Source organism: Nannobrachium achirus (assembly GCF_963921795.1).
Source record: "Nannobrachium achirus genome assembly, chromosome: 18".
NCBI classification, from domain to species: Eukaryota; Metazoa; Chordata; class Actinopteri; order Myctophiformes; family Myctophidae; genus Nannobrachium; species Nannobrachium achirus.
Genome location: NC_137825.1, coordinates 19596256 through 19619222, shown reverse-complemented (window position 1 = coordinate 19619222; position 22967 = coordinate 19596256). Strand labels below are relative to the sequence as shown.

The 22967-nt window shown below is 43.0% G+C and overlaps 1 protein-coding gene across 1 annotated transcript in view; it reads right to left on the bottom strand.

The window, feature by feature from the left end:
• Positions 1 to 4767: 4767 nt before the first annotated feature.
• The window catches only part of map2k6 (mitogen-activated protein kinase kinase 6), a 31742-nt gene continuing 13542 nt past the window's right edge, over positions 4768 to 22967 (bottom strand). The window contains 9 exon segments of the mRNA XM_080747570.1: positions 4768 to 9160; positions 9798 to 9843; positions 13418 to 13557; positions 14441 to 14518; positions 15422 to 15549; positions 17888 to 17939; positions 20708 to 20824; positions 21348 to 21467; positions 21812 to 21925. Coding sequence (XP_080603696.1) covers positions 9083 to 9160; positions 9798 to 9843; positions 13418 to 13557; positions 14441 to 14518; positions 15422 to 15549; positions 17888 to 17939; positions 20708 to 20824; positions 21348 to 21467; positions 21812 to 21925 — 873 coding nt within the window. The 3' untranslated portion in view covers positions 4768 to 9082.

Genomic DNA, 22967 nt, shown 5'->3' with positions numbered 1-22967 from the left:
AATACATATATTCAAAGATTTGCACACATTTTCATGACTTTTCAAAGATAGCAGATCAAGCAGGATGGGGGTATTCCAACCTGTAGGGTGACCTTTGCCCCTCCGCCCTGAGGTTTAGAGATGGGTCACGGGAGGAGGAGGAGGAAGGAAGACTTGCGTGGCATGACATGTCTGTCTGTCTCTCTAGCACGCTAAAAATATGATCTCTGCCGCAAAAAAGTTGTGTTGTAGGATTAGTGGGAGGGATGTGCGTCAAAACAAAACACAGCACGTCAGAGCAGGTGGCCCTGGATCAAGCAAGGGGCCGCGTGGAAGTAGGTCTGTGTTTGTTTGTGTGAAACGCGGGGTGGAGAGAGGGGAGCATTGTTTAAGCATTGTAGAAGGAATCCACAGACTGACTCTCTCATCCTACTTGTCTCTCAGTCTCACTACTGCTGCTGGGGTTTTATTTGTCTTTGTTTCGCCGTTCTCACCCCCTCCTCCCCCTTCCATCTTCCTCTTGTTTTGCCGCATTTCCAGAAGTTTGTGCTTTTTTTTTTTTTCTCATAAAGCACGCAATATCCTCATACTGTACACGACGGAAGTTCATTGGGTGCAATTCCCAAGACCGAGGCACCCTCCTTTTGTGTTACTGTACTATGTGACATTTCTCTGGCCTCTGAATGAGTCTCGTCTCCGTTACAGGAGCACCAGGGACGTGCAGAGAATGTTAGAGGCAGGGGCTGACATTTCAAAAAGGGCCTTTTGGTGAAAATATCGATAATAGCAGACCTCCAAGCTCGGAGGTTGGCTGTTTTCCGTGCTTGATACCACACTGAACTAAAGCATAATCAAGTCAATTCAATACTGGAGATGTGTTGTATGGCATGTATTTCTACACAGAGAGGACAATTCTGTCGGCATAAGACGCTGCATTAAGCCCCTATCATAGTCGGTACCGCGGTGAAGAGCTATCCACCGCGGCCGGTGTAGTCTTTTTGAGTCATAAAACTACAACGTTACGTCATTCCTCGCGGTGAAGAGCTTTCCACCGTGAGTCCCGACACATCTCTCTGTTTTTACTTTCAGACAGATCGACCCATCACCCCGTTCACTGATTGGTCGATCTAGACCAGTCAGTCACAGTGATAGTACTTCACCGTGACTGACTATGATGGCACTTATTTTCTCACTTTAGGTGGGTAGCTTTACACCTAAAATTTGCGGTGAATAACTCTTCACCCTGGACTCTGATAGGAGCTTTACAGTTCAGGAGAGTTTGAACAAGGCAATTCTGAATGCTGCCTTCATGGAAAGAGGGCTTAATTTGCATTTATTTCACCATACTAAAAACTGCATTCATGGTCTGGAGAGTGCACTCTTTACAGACAGATTTGATGTCTGTGTGCACGTCGTGCCTGAGGATCATGCTGTCTGTCAGTCTGTCTTTTTGATTCAACACTGGGCAAATGGCCATACTTATTATAACTCTATATGCCATACACACAAAGAACAGAATCAAAATGCTGTTTACTCTTGGGCTGAACCTCAATGAAGAAAGGCACCGGATAAAAGAGCAGAACAGGGTGCTTTTATTGTGTAAAAATACCTCTTTTTTTATTGAATTTCCATCATTACAATTGCACACAATCAATTTGAGCAATCTAAAATATTCATAGAAATTCATTGAGCTCTAAATGAACAGTCATCAGTCATCATAAGCAGAGGCTTTAAGAGACATAAATATACTGAGAACTTCACTTCCCATGGGGCAAGGAACTGTAGCTGTGATTAACCCCCCCCCCCCCCCCCCCAAAAAAAAAAAACGTTTCCACATACAGTAGCATCTCTGGATCCATGTTATTCTGAAACCAGTCAGCGTCGAGCGAGAACCCGTTCTTCCCAAACCAGCCCATCAGGGGTGTGGGGGGGGGGGGGGGAGTGGGACTGAGTTACTAGGGCCCAAGGTGGAGGGCCCTAATTATTTTACACTTTAGCTATTGAAAAATAGCAGATATACAAGCTCACAGCGAGCTTGTAGATCTGCTATTTTTGAAAAGTCGTGAAAACGTGTGCAAATCTTTGAATATATGTATTTTTTAAGTGGACATTTGTAGCTCAAATTTTGATTCTGGCCTGGGGGTCCCTGGAACAAAATATTTTGACATGGGGATCCGTGGCCAAATACATATAATTTTGGGGGTCCTTCACATGAAAGTGTTTGAGCACCACTGACATAGAAACATAGGTTTTTCAAAAAACCTTTTGAAATATTCAAAGACTTTTCAGGGTTTTTCAAAAATAGCTTGTATATCTGCTATTTTTCAATAGTTAAAGCACAAAAGAATGCGTTCCCAGTCTAAATGCATTCATGGGGGGTGAATCCTTGTACCCAGGGCCCAGAATTTGGTGCGACACCCCTGCAACCCAGACACTATTCTTCTCGAACGCCCGAATAAAAAGAACACAACACGGCAACATTAGAAGTCAAATACAGCTGAAGTGTACCAGCAGTTAACCATCTGCAACAGAGAGAGAGACATAAAGCTCTGATATTCACAAATAACTTGTAATATTCCGTCAATGATGCCACAGACGCCGCAGTTCCCCGGCGGAACGTTCCAAGCGAAAGGGCTGTGTGCAATAAGATTGAATAAAAACAAACAAAAGCATAGTATTCAAATAAAAATGTAGCAAACTTTGTCACACGCAAAAAAAACACGCACACATACGACAGATTTACAATTGATATAGTCTGGCAAGAGATGCATAACACAATTTACAAGGAAAGGGCCTCGCTTTTTGGGATGAGAGGGAAACAGAGTTGCTCATACATGAATAGGCTATGTATTTGATGGACTGCACGTATTAGTTAGAAAACAAAACAATAGGAGGAACCAATGCACTCATTTCAAGGTGTCATCTGTTTACAGTTGTCTGAGGATGAGGAAGATGGTCAGCAGGCTTCCTCCGATTCTTTTCATGCGGCAGACCACACAGATTTTCCATTTCACCTTTTAATTTAACCCCCACGAGTCATGAGGCATTTTGACAAGGAGGCTTTGTGTTCCGGTAAAGGGGCTCCCAGATTACAGACACAAGGATCCATAAATAAGTACACGCTTAAAAAAAAAGAAAACCCGAGGATAAATTAGAATCACAACGGGAAGCGACGTCGTCTGGGAAGGGACAGTTTCCACTCCCGACGTCCTGCCCCTTGACAAGCCCCCCAGTGACAGAGGTTTACTCAGCAGGTGAGTAGCACACATGTACCAGAATAGAATCATGGACGTGCATTCCCACACACAAGCGCACGAGCACACACACACACAAGACAGAGATCCACATATTCTCACGTGCACACACACACACAAGACAGAGATCCACATATTCTCACGTGCACACACACACACACACACACACACACACACACACACACACACACACACACACACACACACACACACACACACACACACACACACACACACACACACACACACACACACACACACACACACACACACACACACACACACACACACACACACACACACACACACACACACACACACACACCTGAACATGACAGAGGCCTGAAACAAAGACTTTTCAATATACAAGTTTGGCTCCCTTGGCATCTTTGAGGGTTTGTGTTGTGCCAATTAGAGAGTGTGTGTGTGGGTGTGTGTGTGTGTGTGTGTGTGTGTGTGTGTGTGTGTGTGTGTGTGTGTGTGTGTGTGTGTGTGTGTGTGCAGGGGCGTCACAAGGGGGGGGGGGGGGGGGGGGGAGTGGGACTGAGTTACTAGGGCCCAAGTTGGAGGGGCCATAATTATTTTAGACTTTAGCTATTGAAAAATAGCAGATATACAAGCTCACAGCGTGGTACCGAGTGCAGCGCTGCGAGCTTGTATATCTGGAAATAATGCGTTCCCAGTCTAAATGGGTTCAAACCCCCTCCCCTATGTAGAACATTCAACGCAGTGAATCCTTGTACCCAGGGCCCAGAATTTGGTGCGACACCCCTGCAGCCATGTGACTGAACTGATATTATCTTCCAAGAGTGGCATCATCAACACAGGAACAGCAGGGCGTAAAGATAGCACTGCCCTCTGGCCCGGCCCACCGACACACAGTAAGAATCCTAAGGGTTAATTTGACTCCAAGTTACAAATGGATAATGGATGATATACATACATTAACGGAGGATTTCTACAGTGCACATAGGCACGTGGACGCACGCACACAAGACACATAAACCGTAGTGATTGGATTTAACCCATGTTTGATTGCAGCTCAAGTCAATTGAATACGAGGCAGCTGCAACCACACGTACGTGCTCGTTCATGCTTGTCCAGGAAGAGGCAAAAACAACTAGTGAATGCCAGAAAATGTCTAGAAACTGTCCCGTCCTAAATTCATAGTGACCTTAGGCTTAGCAAACGGTAACCCTACGCCAGGGATCTTCAACGTTTTCAGGCCGGGGACCCCTTAGCTGAGAGAGAGATGAAGCAGGGACCCCCACAACCTTTTCATAGAGCAGTATAGTTTCATTGTTTGACAGCACAATCATCAGTGTATTTTGGAATTCATGTAAATTTGTGTTTTCAGATATTTAACCACTTGAACTGTCAATACTTAATAAACTTGACCTTTCATTCCGTAATTAGTCTGCTCTTTTTCCCCTCTACATCAAAGCTCTTTGGCAAAAATAGACGATCTACAAGCTCACAACGCCTCACAGTGCGAGGCGTTGTGAGCTTGTAGATCGTCTATTTTTGGCTTAAGTTCTCAGAATATGGACGCTAGGGTTCAAGTGGTTAATATAAAAAAGGAGAAAAAAAGGTTTCTATCACTCAAAGATTTGGAAGACCCCCTGTAATAACTCTGGGGACCCCCTAGGGGGCCCGGACCCCCTGTTGAAGACCCCTGCCCTACGCTATATAGCATGAATTGGCGTTCCCTTGTGGTAGGAGGACGAGCCCTGCGTGATTAATTTGGCTCCACGGTACAGTGCAAAAACAACATCACAGCAACATGCAGCTTCAGTGTGTACCAGAACGGGTTTGAAAAAAACTCTAAAGAGTGTCGGGCATCACTTAAAATGGCAGAGAAGCGCACGATTGTACACCAGAGAGATGCACAAATAGGCACTTAACCTTGGAACATTACGCATCACTGCTGTGGGATCATTCACGTGGTACATGTAGCAAATAGGGACATATCTATTATTTTCAGCATGGGCAGGATGTACGTAATTATTCTAGGACTGTTCATCACCTTACGTATTCATGGTAAGAAGAAGAACAGAACGCATTGTCCCTTTGATCAAAGACACTCTGCCCCGAGCCCAGGTCCACGTGGTCCCTGGCGGTGACACACTTTGGTCTCATTGACTAAAATGGATAGAAATGGTGATTATATGAGGCATAAAAGGGAAAATGTGCCCTTTAGCGACGTGGATGATCCACTGCTTGTCACAAGACCTTTAGAAACTCGAGGACTATTCTAGGAGGTGGCCCTCATTACTTTTTTACAGAAGTGTCTTTGTGTCAAAACATTTTAGAAGTGTGACTTGAATTTGACGGTCCATTAATGCAACCCCACAATCGACACTATTTCAACAATGTAGTAAATAATCAAGGGGCGATGAGCATTCCTTTCAGGTGTCTAAGCCTTTATAGGAGATGTGCACAAGAGTGAAATCTGGATTTCCTTTATTTTTGGCAAATGGAAGTGATTATAATTGAAAGTTGACTGTTTTGTGACACTGTCACAAAACACCGTCGTGTGTTTTAGTCCCACAGACACTCTTGATGTACGGGTATTAATGCAGAGAGCACCGCAGTGGACTTGAAATTAAGCTCAAGCTTATAGCAACGGAACAGCGAGATCTCTATGAAACACAAGGGAAGGGAAGGACTGATTGGGTTGACTGAAAAGGTGTAAAAATAAAATGCTGCAAAGAAAACGAAAAGTCCTTTAGTGCTAAACGCAAGGATCTCAAACATGTCCTCCACAGAAATAGGACCCACATCAGTGAGTCGTGACTGAATGCAACTGATGTTGCACAATGTACTGGATTCAGGACCACAGGGGATGCTTTATGTGGACTGTGGAGTTGAAATGCTTCGTCATACGATGGTGATCACCCGCCAAAAAATAACATTTTCAAGTAATACTTGAAATCTGTTTTTTTTTGGCTGAGTGCAAGTATAAATTATTCTTAAAAAAAACTGTCAAGTTATAAAAATTAAATACTGTAAATGTAAAGCAGAGACAAGTGAATGATATATGAACATGGATGCAAAAACATGCACTGGACGCAAGAGTAAAGTGTCAGTTTGTTACGCAACAGGCAATTTAAGAAAGACCATCCCTGAAATGGTCACCTATTTAAGAAACCAGGACACACACACAAACAAGAAACCTGGCAACGAAGTGTACACAGAACAATGCAAATGCATTATTTGCATTATTTAACTGTGACGTTTAACCCTGCCATCCAACTGCGTCTTTCAAGTTTCCTGTTGACATTCGAGTAGTTCTTTTAAGAAAGGCAGAAAGAGTAAAGTAAGTGAAGGCATCATCAGTTTGGCTCTCCCTCTGAGCAGGCCAATACCACCCATCACCAACTAGCCGCAACCACAACATGAACGAATCAAGCCATTGAGAACCCAAGCGACAAAGTAATTAAAACTAATATTACAAAAAGATATTGACCTTGCCATCAACGCTTCCCTACACTGAGAAACAGAGAGCATATGAGGCTAGTCGATGCCTCACTACAGTACATACAGTAGTGACATACTGTACATACAGTAGTGACATACTGTACATCAGTAGTTCCCAACCTTTTCTGGATCAGGACCCACTAGAAAATCTCTAGCCATGCATTTTCAGAGCATGATGTCTATTTTAATGATCAAACGATCGATTTTATTCCGGCTTGGATCAATGGAACTAAAATAGTATACTTTTAAGTTCCTATTTACAGGGTTCCCACACATTTTTACCAATTAATTTCTCAAACATTTCCCAAACTTTTCCAGAATATTTAACCCAATTTCCAGGACTATATAACAATAATTCAGCTCAATAACAGGCCGCTTACTCCTATGCGCAATTCCCAAAGACAGGTAGTGTATGACAGTGGTTCTCAAGGCTGTGACCCCCGAAATAATCATGTTTTAACTAGGGACCCGGCATCCTGATGAGCACTAAGAGTTGAGGAATTTTGTATAACACGGTTCTATTGTGAAAATAGCAGATGTACATGCTCACGTTGCGAGGCGTTGTGAGCATGTAGATCGGCTATTTTCACAATTTCTGCCTCTAATATTTGACAGTTTGGCCCATGTTTAATTTGTCATTTCAGAGGTATTAACAAAATCAATAACCAAAGACAATGCATAGCTATTTTTTCCAGAACCTTCCAGGACCCTTGATAAATTCCAAAACTTTTCCAGTACTGGAAAAAATATTTTTCTAATTTCAAAATATTTCCAGGAATTTCATGACCGTGGGAACCCTGTATTTATCGTATTTTTTTTTATTTCTTTTTGGGGAGGGGCACTTGCAATATCCTTGCTTGAGAACCACTGCTGTACAGGAATGCAAGCAAACAGAAGGTGGAATAAGCATCTGTCATGAAGAGTAACAGGAAGGGGGACTGGATGTGAAACGAAGCTGACTGAACAAAGCGGAGTACTGAGAAAGGCACACACAAGGCTTGCAAGTTATGTTTACATAGAAGCTTTTTTTTGTCACCTGGTGGAATCGCACAACACAACAAAAATAAAAGCATAACACAACGCACACACAAAAACATAAACGTCTCGATTGGATCGGTCAAGTTTTCTGAGGGAAAACAGCAGCTGTAATAAATAAGGAAACTGCAGTAAATATCCTTGGGGAAAAGAAATAAACCAAGATCTGAATAATAATAATAATAATAAAATTAAAAACTATGATTAATTAACAATATTTTCCAGTCCTTTTCACCTTGAGCGTGGAGCAGAGAGAGGGTTGTAACTGGCTCAGTACAGACAAGGCAAAGAGGTGACACTAAGGACGCCCCCTCTGCCACAACTGACCACAACGATGGCATACGCCACACAATTTTGTGTTAACACACGAATAACATACACCCATTGACACACGCATAAGTATACGCTCACACACATGCACGCACGCACACAGAGCCCATTTGACATGTAGTAGATCTCTATTGTATACAAGGGAAAGCAGTTGCAGTTGCAGTACCTCCGTCAGACCACAACGAGGCTTTAAATCTGCTGGTCTGTAGGCTGCTGCTCAACTATTCGACCAAAGTTAGACGTTAAGTGTCCTTCGGAAGGTCGTTGGAGCCCATTTAACCCAGAAATATAATCTGTACATGCAGTCAATTAATAAATCAATGCATCACTTGCTTGAGAATACAAACATTTAGATATACATAGATATAATTATACCATTCCATTTTTTTTTTATATATATATATATATATAATCTGCATCTCCTTTGCGCTCGTATTTTAATAAAGGTTGACCACGTACGGTCAAACCGCTGACATCTAACAACAATTAAGCTGTTGTTTGAGTGGTGGTGGTGTGGTGGTGTGGGGGGGGTCGTTCACGATGGTGGGAAAGTAACCGAAAAAGAAGTTAAGAGGGGATTTCGTTTTTTTGCATACAGACATCTTAAATTAATCCAGGTTATGCACAAGACGTCACCTCTGGAAAAGGTCTGCTATAGCGTCTGTCCTCTTCCTCCCCCCGTCTGGTGAGTGAGGAGGACCTCTGAGGGGGACAGACTCCTCCTCCTCCTCCTCCTTGCTTTCCTCAACCGGAAAAAGGAAGGACATCTTCCTCCTCTTGCCCATGCCTGTCCTTCGTCCCTCTGGCCTAGAGGGTGGAGGTGGGAGGGTGTAGCTAGGGTACCATGGAGCCCCGCAGGTAACAGAGGGGTTGCGGTTGGTGTGGGGCTTTTTTTTTTTCCTTCCTTCTCTCCTTTCTTTTTTTTTTCTTGTTTTTGTTGTTGTTTTCTTTCTCTCTTTTCGTTGAAGATCCACCTCCCTTCTCTGGCATGAGGGTGGCGCACCTCAGTCCCCCAGGATGACTTTGACGAATGATGCCACGTCTGTGTCTTTGGCCTCGTGGGAGGTGAAGAAGGGATGTTGCTGTGGGGGGGGGGGGGGGGGGGGGGCAAAGATACAACCAGATGTACTTTAGTGCAGTGGTTCTCAACCTGTGGGTCGGGACCCCCAAATTATTTTGTGGGGTCCTCAGATGATTAACTTGATGTGCAACATTATTTTCTCACTCAACAGTAAACAAACCAACATAAAGTTTAAGTGTACAGAGGGTATTTGCACATTTCTAAAGTGACAATTTGAGGACCTTTTAATACCTCTAAAATGACTAATTAAACATTGGCCAAATTGATAAATATTAGAGGCTGAAATTGTGTAAATAGCCGATCTACATGCTCACAACGCCCGGCCTCACAACGCCTCACATGTAGATTGTCTATTTTCACAATATAACCGTGTTATACAAAATATAATGCTCAACTCTTAGTGCTCGTAAGGGTGGAGAGGGGTCCCCAGTTCAAATATGATTATTTTAGTCTCACTGGCACTAGCATTATAACTCAGCAATTCAAGTGAACCATAATGTCAATAGTAGACTTAGTCTGCCCTCTAGTGTCTGACCTACAGTATTAAAAAGAGGCATGGGCAGCATCAAATCAGTTATATCAATATATAGTAATACATAAATTACATATGTTCACATGCAAAATTCAAAACCACTCACCATGAGTTCTGTGTAATTTGGCCGCTCTTTGGAATTTTTCTTTAAGCTGGAGGTACAAGCAGCAGTGAGATAAGAATTAATTCACAATAAATGTGACTTACATCACTTATGTTTAGGTTGGCCTACTGTCATACGATGAAGTATAAGTCAGTCTTAAACAGTAGTGCTTTCGAGGCCGGACACGACCGGACGCCGTCAGGCCAATATATTTCCCACATGCGCGCGCAGGAACGGCACGGAACAGTGCATGCTAGAACCATAGAGTTATAGACTATAAGTTATAGGCTATACGAGTGACGACGCACCATAGACTATCTGATCAAATGGCTATTTGCATAACAAGTTTACCAGGTTTACCAGTGAATGGTGGGCTTGCACATCCCCCAGATTCACAAGCCCAGGTATTCATATCTCATATGGATAGGCTACACTTACTGTAGGTTTCCAGCTGTGACTTTATGGCTCCATTACTGTGGTAGGTACTGTTTGAGATTCGTTCAAAGCATACTTTTAGTCTCTCTACTTCAGCACAGCATTTTCTATTTGCTCCATAAGCACATGTAGGCGCACAAACACATCTAAAGGCGCGTGTGCACCTGATGTCAATAAATGACTGTCTGCCCTGAAAAAAGAAAACACCAAAGCACCACTGGTTTTAAACTCAAAATACTCCCCCAAAAAGTTGCAAAAGCATTATGCCCTGCTGTGTCCCCACGGTCACCCCTCCTTGCAGTCACAACCTTTCTAAGCTCGGTTTAAATCTGCCCTCTGGTGGCAAATGCTGTGCACTACAATAATAATACAAAGCATCAATACAGAATCTCTGTATCAGTTTAAAGGGGAGACGTTATTGAATTTCATCGGGATTGCTATATCCTAACCCCGTTATAAAACCATCCAAGACTTTGGAGCTTTGGACAAACACAGCTGTACATGTAAATGACAATAACACTAAACATCCTGCAAAAAGATGAATGGATAAGCATACAGACTAACATTTCTGCCTGTTAACACAGAGAGATGCAAGGAATCTTTAGTGCCATTGGACACACGGTGCAAACCTGCGCCAGAAGAAGAGACTTGTAGGACAAAGTCTTTTTGCCACTGTGCAGTAGGGGTGGGCGATATGGAAAAATACAATATCACGATATTTTCCCAAGCTATATCACGATACACGATTTTATCACGATTCCTTTTTCAAGTTGGTTTTTATGGTTATTTTAAGTTAAGTTACTTGACAAAAACTAGACTCTCTGGGTTCCTTTTGGAAGGTCTAAATTGAACTTTACAAGTATGTAACTCTGAAAGTATACAAATGAAACCAAATGGACCCTTACGGGTCCATTTGGTTTCATTTGTATACTGTCAGAGTTAAGTGGAGACCTTGACGTTTTACATTTTGAGAAATACCGATTTAGACCAAAATGCAGGTTGAAATTGAATTCTGCAATTAATCTCTGTATTAACGATTAAACAGGATTTTTTACAAGGCTCCATCAATGTATCACAATATACCTGTATACGATATCTCTGAAAAGGCATATCATGGAGACATTGTATCGTCTCAATGATAATTATCACCATATCGCCCACCCCTACTGTGCAGCCATGAAAACATGTGAAACACCAACTAGCTAGCTTTGAGTAATGTTTCTACGGGATAATCCACGCAGCAAGGCAGACTAGACATAACAGGTTGGTGAGAGTGCATATTCAGACACATTCCACGCAGGGCTCAAGGGCCCTGGCACGCCCGTTACATTCTGTCCAGGTCAGTGCAGGCTCTTACAACAGCAACAATAAAAGAATGTCATAATGAACTCTACTCCACAAAACTTGTAAGCAATGCAAATCTTTAGCTTTACGATTTATTGTGGCAAAGTCACACACACTGGACTTGGCCCGGGGGACCATCCTGTTGAGTACGGACTCTTATTAGCTTTCTGTTTGATAAGGCCAGTCTCGAGTCGGTGCCATGTCAAAACACACACGCGCAAACAAACACATACTGTACAGATCAATCAATCAATCAATCAATGTGTAAAAAAGCATTGCAGAAGCCATAGCACCCCAAATCCTAACTGACTTCGGAAACTTCCCACTGGACTTCAAGCAACTCTGACTTCTCTGAGTTGTTTAGAGCGGTCTTGTGTAATATTGTAATATTTAGAAATATGGGCTTTTGATATTCATTAGCTGTATGTCATAAAAATCCAACATTTAAAAAAAAATGTTTGGAATAATTCACCGAATGTGCAATGTATCTAGAATATAAGGTTTCAAGAAATATATGAACGTTTCAAGAATATTTACTTTAACAAAATATTCAAATTTTCTGAGATTGAGTCGACCTGTACACACACACAGTTTTGATTGTGGCTTAAGAAGTGGCTCTGGTGGTTTTGGCGACAAAATACATCAACTACCAAGCAGTGAAGCCCCCCCCCCCCCCCCCCCCCCCCGAGGCCCATGAACAATGCCAAAGAACATTGACACAGGTCACATGTGCAGCATTCGACAGGCAGCATTTGACAGGCAAAATGTGTACAGGACAGGTGTGGAGTTACTTTGTCTCCATTTTATTTGCTGCCATCATCTACTGGCTGATATTGAGCATGTACTGCATAATGATGTTTGCCTTTCTTTTTTCCCCTATTATATTATTGTTATTCATCACTGTTACTATGCTGTTGCAATATCTGCTGTACCTGAACACCACATAACAATAAAGAACATTGAACCTTGGAAAAATGGAGGGGGAGAAAAAGAGAAGGTCATGTATAGGGATGTTAATCGACTCATTATTTGCGAATCGACGGGTTGAGGCCGAAAATCGAGGCGTCAATCGATTTTTTTCACTTTTTTTTCACTAAACAGCAGCTGAGAGGAGAGCACAACGGCGCATTACTTTAAGCAACACAACTTATGCAGCTGCACCCATCATGTTTAGAACTTGCATCAAAGCCTTGATAATAATTATAATAAATAATTGCTCTTCCTTACGTTAGCATGGAGTCCGTTCTCTCGAGACTAGAAGCGGAGTGACAAAGTCCATGAACGTAGCGGGAGTGCTCAGGCTGGCACCCAGGCTAGTGTATTACATGTGGAGCTTTGGTCTGCCTCGCTCTCCCTCCCCCACCGCGTCCACGGGTGTGTCGCATTAACGACGAGTAGTGTATTTTGTGTTGTGTTTTATTGTCAATCTTGACAAAATCATCGCACACGACTGCGACGCTGCCATTAACAAGCGAGCTTTCGTTTCAAGCATGGCAGGAGGTAAACAAAACACATCCAGTCAGAGCCCACCGCTATGACGCGTGCACACAATCAGACAAGCAGTATTACTCAACCAGTAGTCCGCGGACCTGACTAGCGCATGCACTAACACAGACAGACACTCGTCTCCGACACGGACACAGACACACACACCGGTCCTCTCACATTTGGAAAACATTAATGCTTATAACGTTTTTGAACAAGCGATTAAAACATTTTTGGGGGAAAAACTTTTAAAAAATAAAAATAAAAAAAACGATTTTTCGACACATTTTTTGAGTTGCGTGATTAGAGTCAATAATCAAGTCAATTTTGGATTTTATTTCACATCCCTAGTCACGTACCACAAGGAGGTGAAGTCCACAAACTCTGGGGAGAAGCGGTCAGCGGGGAGCTGTGGCGACGGCTCCTCCACCACCTGCTTGAGCTGCTGGAAGGGCGTTCCCCACGAGTCGTAGGGGAAGCGGAGGATCGCCAGCTCGATCTGAGGAGGAACCACGCAACACAGAGGTTACTAGAACATCCCAACAGAACAAATGCTGCCCTTTAACCACTTAAGATCTGAGGCCCATTCTACAAAATGCATTCTAAATCAATAGTTCTCACAATTTCAAGATTTCTTAAACGTGTGCAAAAATGCAGATGTACAGGCTTGCAGTGTGGCACGGAGTGACATGCTGTGATCTTGTACTTGTCTTCTATTTCTGAATAGCCAGTGCAAAAATCTAAGATGCTTTGAGATATAATAATAATGAGGGTTGTAGTCCAAGCGAAGGCTTTAAAAGGAAGCTATAATTCAAAGCCTTGGATACTAAGTAGATTGTTTAATCTACCAACTATTTCGACCCTCTAATAGACAATAGATTGTCTATCGTCTATCGTCTATTAGACGATAGACTATTGTCTATCTATTATTGTCTAGACTATTGTCTACTAGCCGATAGACAATAGATTGTCTATTAGAGTGTCTATCCCTATGATGGTCAGTCTGATTAAGGAGAGATTGTCAGTGGTTGGGTGAATTAACAAGGTTCTGCTGAATCACCAGTGTGAGCTGGAAATGTGCAAACAAGCGAGCTGTGAAGATTTCACAACTCATAATAAAATGTCTAGACACCATTTCGTCTTGAGCCATGGCTTCCAGACAGCTGGCCTTTCCCTTTCGTTAGGAAGCCGGTCAACCTTTGCTTTTTTGCAGCAAAGCAGCCAGCAGGGGAGAAACAAAAAGACGGTAATAAACTTAGTGTGACAGGGGTCACACTATCCTAAAATGTGACTGAAATGAAAAATGTAAAATTACGTTTGTGAAGACGTACATACAAAAACATAATAATAATGATAACCACAACAAAAGACGACAGACTTACCAATGTGATTCCTAAACTCCAGATGTCAGACTTGACATTGTAGCCTTTCTGGTTCGTCTCCGGGTTGATCCTCTCCGGCTGAAAGGGACAGAAGGACACACCGATGATGTCACGCATGTCAAGGGTGGTTGTCTGGGACAACAGGCACACCTTGCTGACATCCTAACCTGCTCACGCGCACACATACAACTCCCGCTCCCACGGAGCACCGCCAAGACCCCTAAAAAAAACGCTCAGCCAGTGAGGAGCCACGCTCTCATTGGCTGTACGGCAGTTAAAACGGAACAGGGGTCGTGGAGGGCATAATGGCTAATGATGAGACGGAACCCACTGCCTACCTGTCCTACAGTGGAGCCAGGAGCCCTGTTTATAAACACCTATTTGGTGCCTGGGATCTTTTCATGGGATTGTTCTGCCAGTTTGACCATGTTCAACCTGGCGTTGCTATTTCGGGCATGGCATTATTGTCAAAATTGGATTTTTTTATTTTATTGCGAGAATCATCTTGTTCTATTAAATATAAAATCTTACTAAACACTTCCGTCGCCTAAAGTTAGTGTTGCCAAAGGTAAACAGACACTTGCTGCGGGTGCTTGTGACAGACGCTGGTGCATATGTACGTCATGACACAACACGTCCAGAAGCAAAACGGTGCATCTATGCTCCACTGACTCCTATTCTATGCTGTAACATAAAAACTGCTGTATCTCTGAATAAGGTGCAAATAACGACGAAAAGGCAGAGAGATACTCTTTTTCACGGCTACACTCAATCGTGATGGTCGGCCCGAAGTTTTGTTTTGCGACCATTTGTAAACAAACTGATCTCCTTCCTGTAATCGTCAGATTACACACATGTGCACACGCGCGTGGCTTCCGGGGCTGTATGAATAATACATTTTAATATTGTGTTCTGCTTAAAAGAAACAAACCAAGGCAAACCAAGGTGGTTCTACTTCCCAACCTGTCCAACCCTGCTTACCGCCATGTAGGGCTTGCAGCCGGCATCCATGGTCTTGGCCACGGAGTCCACCAGATAACCACTGATGCCAAAGTCACACATCTTCACCTGGCCCTGTGTGTTAATGAGGACGTTGGAGGGCTTCACGTCTGGGACCATGGGAGAGACGCAGGGGAAAGGTGTCAGTATGGACGGCTGAATCGCACAAGAACCAACATAATGAGACCATCGTACGGCTGTGCCTTCACCAGACTCGAGGCACCACACTAGGACCATGGTTATTCAGAACAGTGGTCAGGGGCGTTACACCAAATTCTGGGCCCTGGGTACAAGGATTCACAGCGGGCCCCCCATGAATGTTAACTATTGAAAAATAGCAGATATACAAGCTCACAGCGCGGCACCGAGTGCCGCGCTGCGAGCTTGTATATCTGCTATTTTTTTTAAATTGTGAAAATGTGTGCAAGAAACCTATGTCAAGGACCCCAAGATGATATTTAGTTCCAGGGACCCCCAGAAGCAAAATTTGAGTTAGAAATGTTCGCTTAAAAAATACATATATTCAAAGATTTTCACACGTTTTCACAACTTTTCAAAAATAGCAGATCTACAAGCTCGCAGCGCGGCACTCGGTGCCGCGCTGTGAGCTTGTATATCTGCTATTTTTCAATAGATAAAGTTATTAGGGCCCCTCCACCTTGGGCCCCAGTAATTCAGTCCCACTTTCCTACCCCTTGTGACGCCCCTGACAGTGGTTTTCAACCTTTTATTGTTGAAGTCCCCTTTTTACATCTGACAACTTAAAGGACAACGCCAGACTTAAACAACATCTAGGCTCATTTTCCTCCTTATATCGATCCCAAATGACTGTCCATGGGGTCTATTAGGCACAAATGCCCCTGTCGTCCAGTTTCCCCAGCAGAACCCAGCAGCCCTCATAGCATAGAGTGGAGTCCATAAGCCTAACGCTTTTACACCATTTGTTGTCTGGGCTCAAGTAGGAAAATGAGCTCAGGTGTTATTTAGTGCGGAGTAGTCCTTTAATGTTTATCTATTTTCACAGGATTGATGCCTTTAACTCATTATAATGCCCCAGACGTAGATTGTCGAGATTCATTAAAGGTGGTACACCATGAAAATTCACTTTTCCTATTTTAAAACCTTTTTTGGGGTCCCACTAGCACCTTCTATCCTCACAAAGTCCCATTTTAGACCGTTGTGTCTTTCTCTGGTTTTGGGAAGGTGGGGGTTTAAAAGCATCCCACGGGTTCTCAAAACAGGCTGTCCAGATTTGCTGCCGTTTGTGACGTCACAAACGGCAGTTTCAAAAAGATAACGCAGTTCAGGCCAAAGGTGGTACTGCAGCTGAAAATGCTCTGAGAGCCATTCAAAAATGAGAGGCTCTCTATTCAGGAGTGGTAATTTAGCCTCAAACCTTTTGAAAAACGTTTTTGGGACATAAAAAATATGACAAATACTTTTTAAATGCATGGTGTATCACCTTTAATTAGGCATTTATGCCAGCGACAAAGATTGGCTAGAATAGCCATATTTTGGTTGTTTCATCCGAAACCTGTGCTTGCCTCCAGCGGCGGATCATGTGATTGAACGTGAACTGGGGTCCCCAGTTCAAATATGATTATTTTGGGGGTTGCGGCCTGAAAAGGTTGAGAACCACTGGCTTACACGGCCCCTGAAACACTTCAGCAACGGTGCTGTGGCTATCTCTAAGGCCCAGTTATGGCTTCTTTATTTTAGTGACATATAATCTTCCTCAATGCCCTGTACATGGGCCTTGAATACAGCAAAAGCCATGCTGTGGTTATGGTGGGGACGACTGTGGTTTTAGACAGAGCCCTTTAACCCAGCAGCTGAACTATAGCCTAGCAAAAGAAACATGTAAATGAACAAGTAGTGCGTGTGTGTGTGTGTGTGTGTGTGTGTGTGTGTGTGTGTGTGTGTGTGTGTGTGTGTGTGTGTGTGTGTGTGTGTGTGTGTGTAGTGCAAGCACATCCGTGGCCTAGCCGCAAATTTCAACACTAGATTTTTTTTTATCGGTTGAATCTAGGGTTGCAATACCTTCCATAGGCAGCCAATGCATCAAAACAGTTTTTTGCTATCTGATTATATTAAACAACGTCAAACTATTGGGGCTCTATGGAAAGCTTGGAGTATCCTCTTTCTATCTGCAAAGTGTTTGTTTCATAAAATCCCAGCGTAGACATGTTATGAGCTACTTTCTATCAAGAAATTCAGTTCAGGTGAGTATTTTTTCTAAGTGCTGGAGTTTGGAAGCGCTCGTGGGAAGTCACTCAGCGGTCCTGTCTAAATGTCACATAGCCTAATGCAGGAGGCAGCGGGACATGGCGTTATGGAAGACAAGCGCTTCCGAAGTTCAACACTTAAAAAATCTAGTGTTGCAATTTGCAGCTATCCGTGGCCTAGGTGCCAGACAAGCAGAAACACAGCAGAGCCTCCATTCCTTACCTCTGTGTATGACTTGCAGATTGCTGTGCAGATGCTCCAGAGCCTTTACTATCTGTAAGAACAGAGCCCGTCGAGAGGCCAGTGAGAACAAGATTAGGCACAGGTCATTACATTATATAACATGTTCACACGGCTGCACAAGTATATCATTGATAAGGTTTTCTGCATTTACAGCACCATGCTGTCTGCACTAAAGTATAGGGACTGGGGGTGGGGGGTAAAACAAAGACACACCAAGTATAACAATAATCATGAGATTACCTGTCCAATCTTTAGCTAGCCATAATTACTAAAAGGAACAAATTAATTCACACAAATCACCGGTGGTGGAAAAAAGTACTAAAATTCTCTATTTAAGTAAAAGTATCAAAACTGCAATGTAGAAATACTCTGTTAGGCACGGTCACACCGGAGAAATATTCTACCTACACTACAGTATGAGAGTGGATTCTGCCAATGCATTTCAATGGGAATGGTGTGGATTTATGGTCTTGCGCAGCTTTCAGCGTGCCGCGCAGACCATGTGTTTATACTTGAAGCACTGTTTTTCCCCTCTGTCCAATCGGGTGAGTCGAAGGCGGACCATCCCAAGACCCCAAGAAGGAAGTTACAAGTGGTTGTCATTGGTTATTGGGAGAATCCGCAGGCTGAGCACAAAAAGAGTTTATCAGTCGCCAGCCATACTTTGGTGTGACTGTGCCCTAAGTAAAAGTCCAGAAAATGTACTTGATTAAAGGTACCGGTATCAAAATTTACTTAAAAAAGTAGAAATTACTAATAGAGCAGAATGTCCCATTTCACAAGTTTTCAAAAGTATAAATTGTATAAAGAATCTTTTTAAAATAGACAATCTAAAAGCTATCAATGCGTCGCATTGTGATGTGTCGTAGAGTTTATGTTATCATGATTGCAGTGATGTCATTACGTGCGCATCCCGCATCAAAAACTCATTCAAGTCGCCCAGGGACTCATTCATGTCATGGTCCTGGGGTCCCGGGGATGCGCCTCCATTGGAGTCCCATGTTAAAATAATTTACCGGGTCGCGGTAAAAGAAAAACATTTTAAAATTCCACAGACACACCATTGTTCATGGGTGAAAGCATCCTACTTTACCCTACGTTAACACAAATAAAATCCACGTAGAAAGTCTTAAACAGGCGATAGAAACGTCAATGTTTTGATTCCACCGACGTTCGAAGCCATTTTGCGCGCCCGAATTCATTAGGGGCACACGTTTTAGTAGTTTTAGTAGTTCTAAGTTCAAACATTAGCCAAATTGTAAAATAAATATAAAAAATAGGCAAACATTTTGAAAATAGCCGATCTACAAGCTCAACCCGCTCGAAAACATTGTATTGAGGACTCATAAAACTTTTCTGGGACCCATTTGAATGACCACCTGTGGGTCCCGGGACCCATTACATTGAAAACCTAGTAACATCACTGTGATTGATTAAGTAACGTCAATAACAGTAGTAGATATTATATTATCATGATTGATTATGAGTGACGTTAGTAAGAGTAGATTATGCTGTATCATGCATTGAAGACAACATGATGTACTGTACTGTAAGATGTTTTTCCTAGGTTGATAGAGATTGTTTATGTCACAGCTTGTCCTTGCAATGCCAGTATAACTAGGGTTTGATTTCCTTTGCTTGAGGAGAATCTCGGTACCACAGGCCTGTGGTACTTCCATGTACACAATCACTTGTACTATTCATTGTTATTAAACCACCACCTTATGCCTTTGCCTCTGACACTTCTTATTTACGTCTTACAGACAGAATGTGAATTCCACCACAGATGCATTGAGAGCTTGTAGATCAGCTAAATAGTTTTAGTGGAGTAAAAGTAAAATATTTGCCTCTGAGATGTAGTGGAGTAGAAGTAAAGGTTGAAATAGGAAATACTCCAGTGACGTAAAAGTAACTCAAAATTGTACAGTAATTGAGTTAAATGTACTTCGTTACACTGCAAATCACAACACAGCCATTCAGTGGTGAAGACGCACTGGGACTGGAATGTCCAATTGTGGTGAGGGTCTACCTCTCCCATCTTTACTACTTCCAACTACTTAACCTAGTGCAAAAAGTGCTTAATGAGAACAAGTTCTTCTAACTAAATGGATTCACTGGGAGAGGAAGAAAAGTGCATGCAAAGATTATCAACTATCATCCAAATTTGACAAACTTTATCAGTTTCACTTTCACTTCAGACATTTCCTGATTGTGCAGACTGTTCATTCATTTATGACCGAAGGTGGTTCCATTTTGTGACGTCAATGTATGCAACCGCCTGAGCTGTGATTGGCTGACTTTTTAGGGCAGGGGTCTTCAACAGGGGGTCTGGGACCCCCTCAGAGTTACTACAGGGGGTCCTCCAAATCGTTGTGTGATAGAAACTTTTTTTCCTCCTTTTTTATATTAACCACTTGAACGTCTCGCAGCACGAGGCGTTGTGAGCTTGTAGATCAGCTATTTTCAGCAAAGATGTTTGGTGTAGAGGGGAAAAAGAGCACACTAAGTATCGAGTGAAAGGTTGAATATTAAGTATCGACGATTCAAGTGGTTAAATATCTGAAAACGCAAAATGACATGAATCCAAAATACACTGATGATTGTGCCGTCAAACGATGAAACAATATGGAATCTACGAAAAGGTTGTGAGGGTCCCTGCTTCTCAGCTAAGGGGTCCTTGGCCAGAAAACGTTGACGACCCCTGTTTTAGGGGACAGATAAACATATACATACAGACACACACACAGACAAACCTAGACGGCTTGGACAGGTGACTAGTACTGAGTACTGACTACTTACAGAGACAGTCATTTTGCCCATGATGTCTTCTGGGATGGTCATCCCCTTCTCAATCACCTGCTTGTAGAACTTGTCCAGTGAGGTGTCCATGAGCTCCATACATATCCACACGTCACCCTGCCAACAGCAGAGCAGACAGGTAGGTTAGTGATGGGGGAAGTGGAATCTGGAAAGGGATTGGGGAACATGCCAACAAAGGGACAGCCCCACACTCTTGACAGCAGGATCAACTAACAGGAAGCTCCAGTTTTTCCAACGTGACTCACAGTGGGGGATATCCTGTGGAGCGTCACACTTTTGGGAGGAAGTCAAAGGCATCCACAAATCTTGAGACACGTTTCAATTATGTTTTATATCATTCATTCCAATGCTATGATTGGCTTTATCTTTTTGGGAGTATTCAGGACCGATGCCAACCTGTGTTGTTAAAGAAGCAACCAGTTATGGTCTGCATAACCGAGAATTGTGTCTAACGAACAGTGCATGTCATGTGTGTGATGCACTGTTCATACACTGTCATGTTCCAATTGAGGTCACATTAAGTGTTTTGACTTGACTATCGCCAGCCACTAGAGAAACACAAAGCGTCATAACATAACACCAGTGTGACGGATCAGGTTCTGCGGTGTTGTACTCGTACCTCTCTGAACAGCGCTCCATAGAATGTGACCGTGTAGAAGCAATCCACCGTCCTCATGGAGATGTCCAGATCCATTAGCAGTCTCTTCTGCTCTTGAGTGTTCACCGTGGCCCGGATCCGCTATAAGGAAGTGCAGACAGGAAAAACACACTCTCATCGTCACAGCGCAGGGCTACACTACCTAACCTTAATGGGCATTTGGCTCAAGAGGCCTTGTTGTTAAACCTTTTCTGAATGTGAAGTATTGCCTCTTATTTGACCACTTTAGCTCAATATAAAGACGTAACCGTATGATGAATGACAAAAATTTCTGATCTACAAGCTCACAATGCATTGTGAGTAAATCTTTTCTCCATTAAAAATGTACAAAAAAAAGGTCTTTTCAAAATGAATGACATGACCGAAATATAGACTCCAGGTTGAAAGTGGTTAACCAGCAACCATACCTCATGCTTCTCACTCACCTTGACGGCCATGATCACACCACTGGGCACGTGCCTCATCTGGTCAACCACCCCGTACGCCCCTCTCCCCAGCTCGCTGATCTGCTCCAAGTCATCGGCCTTCACCACAAAATTCTGCTCCGCACAGAGGCACAGGCAGAGGCAGAGAGAGAGAGAGAGAGAATATAATCGAGATGCCAGCTAAACGGCAACAGCCAGCCAGACAATGTAAAAACAACTAACTCTGTAACTGAGATTACTTATGAATGAAAAGTGCAATACAAATAAAATGTATTATTAACTGTGATGTAATGGAAGAGAATTGCAAAAGTGAGGGAGGGAAAACTGAACGGAGAAAACAAGGTGATTGAGAGGTGAGGTGATCAGAGTGGGGAGACGTGCAGGGGCGTCACAAGGGGGGGAAAGTGGGACTGAGTTACTAGGGCCCAAGGTGGAGGGGGGGGCCTTAATTATTTTATACTTTAGCTATTGAAAAATAGCAGATCTACAAGCTCACAGCGCGGCACCGAGTGCTGCGTTGCGAGCTTGTAGATCTTCCATTCTTGAAAAGTCGTGAAAATGTGTGCAAATCCTTCAATATATTTTTTAACTCAAATTTTGCTTCTGGGGGGTCCCTGGAACTAAATATTTTGAGATGGGGGTCCGTGGCCAAATACATATCATGTTGGGGGTCCTTCACATGAAAAAGTCTGAGCGCCACTGACATAGAAACATAGGTTTTTCAAAAAACCTAAACTTTTCACGATTTTTCAAAAATAGCAGATCTACAAGCTCGCAGCGCGGCACCGTCCGTGAGCTTGTACATCTGCTATTTTTCAATAGTTAAAGTACCCAGGGCCCAGAATTTGGTGTGACACCCTTGGAGACGTGTGCCAAGGCCTGGCCTCAAGCAAACCCATGTCAAAGTGTTGAGTGAACCGTGAAGAGTGTGATTTCTGCAGGGTGGCCATATCTCTTATCACCGTTGTAAAGAAAATGCACGCACGCACTCTCGAGACTTTGTTTGAACAGCTACTATGAGAGTGGTATGGCTTTGAACTTTGAAAACTCTGAATAGCATAACTGATCTGTACTCTGTAACGTGGAAAGATGAAGTACAACTCTTTGCATTAATCAAGGGAACAAAAGAAAAAAAGAAAAACGGTAACTTTGACTT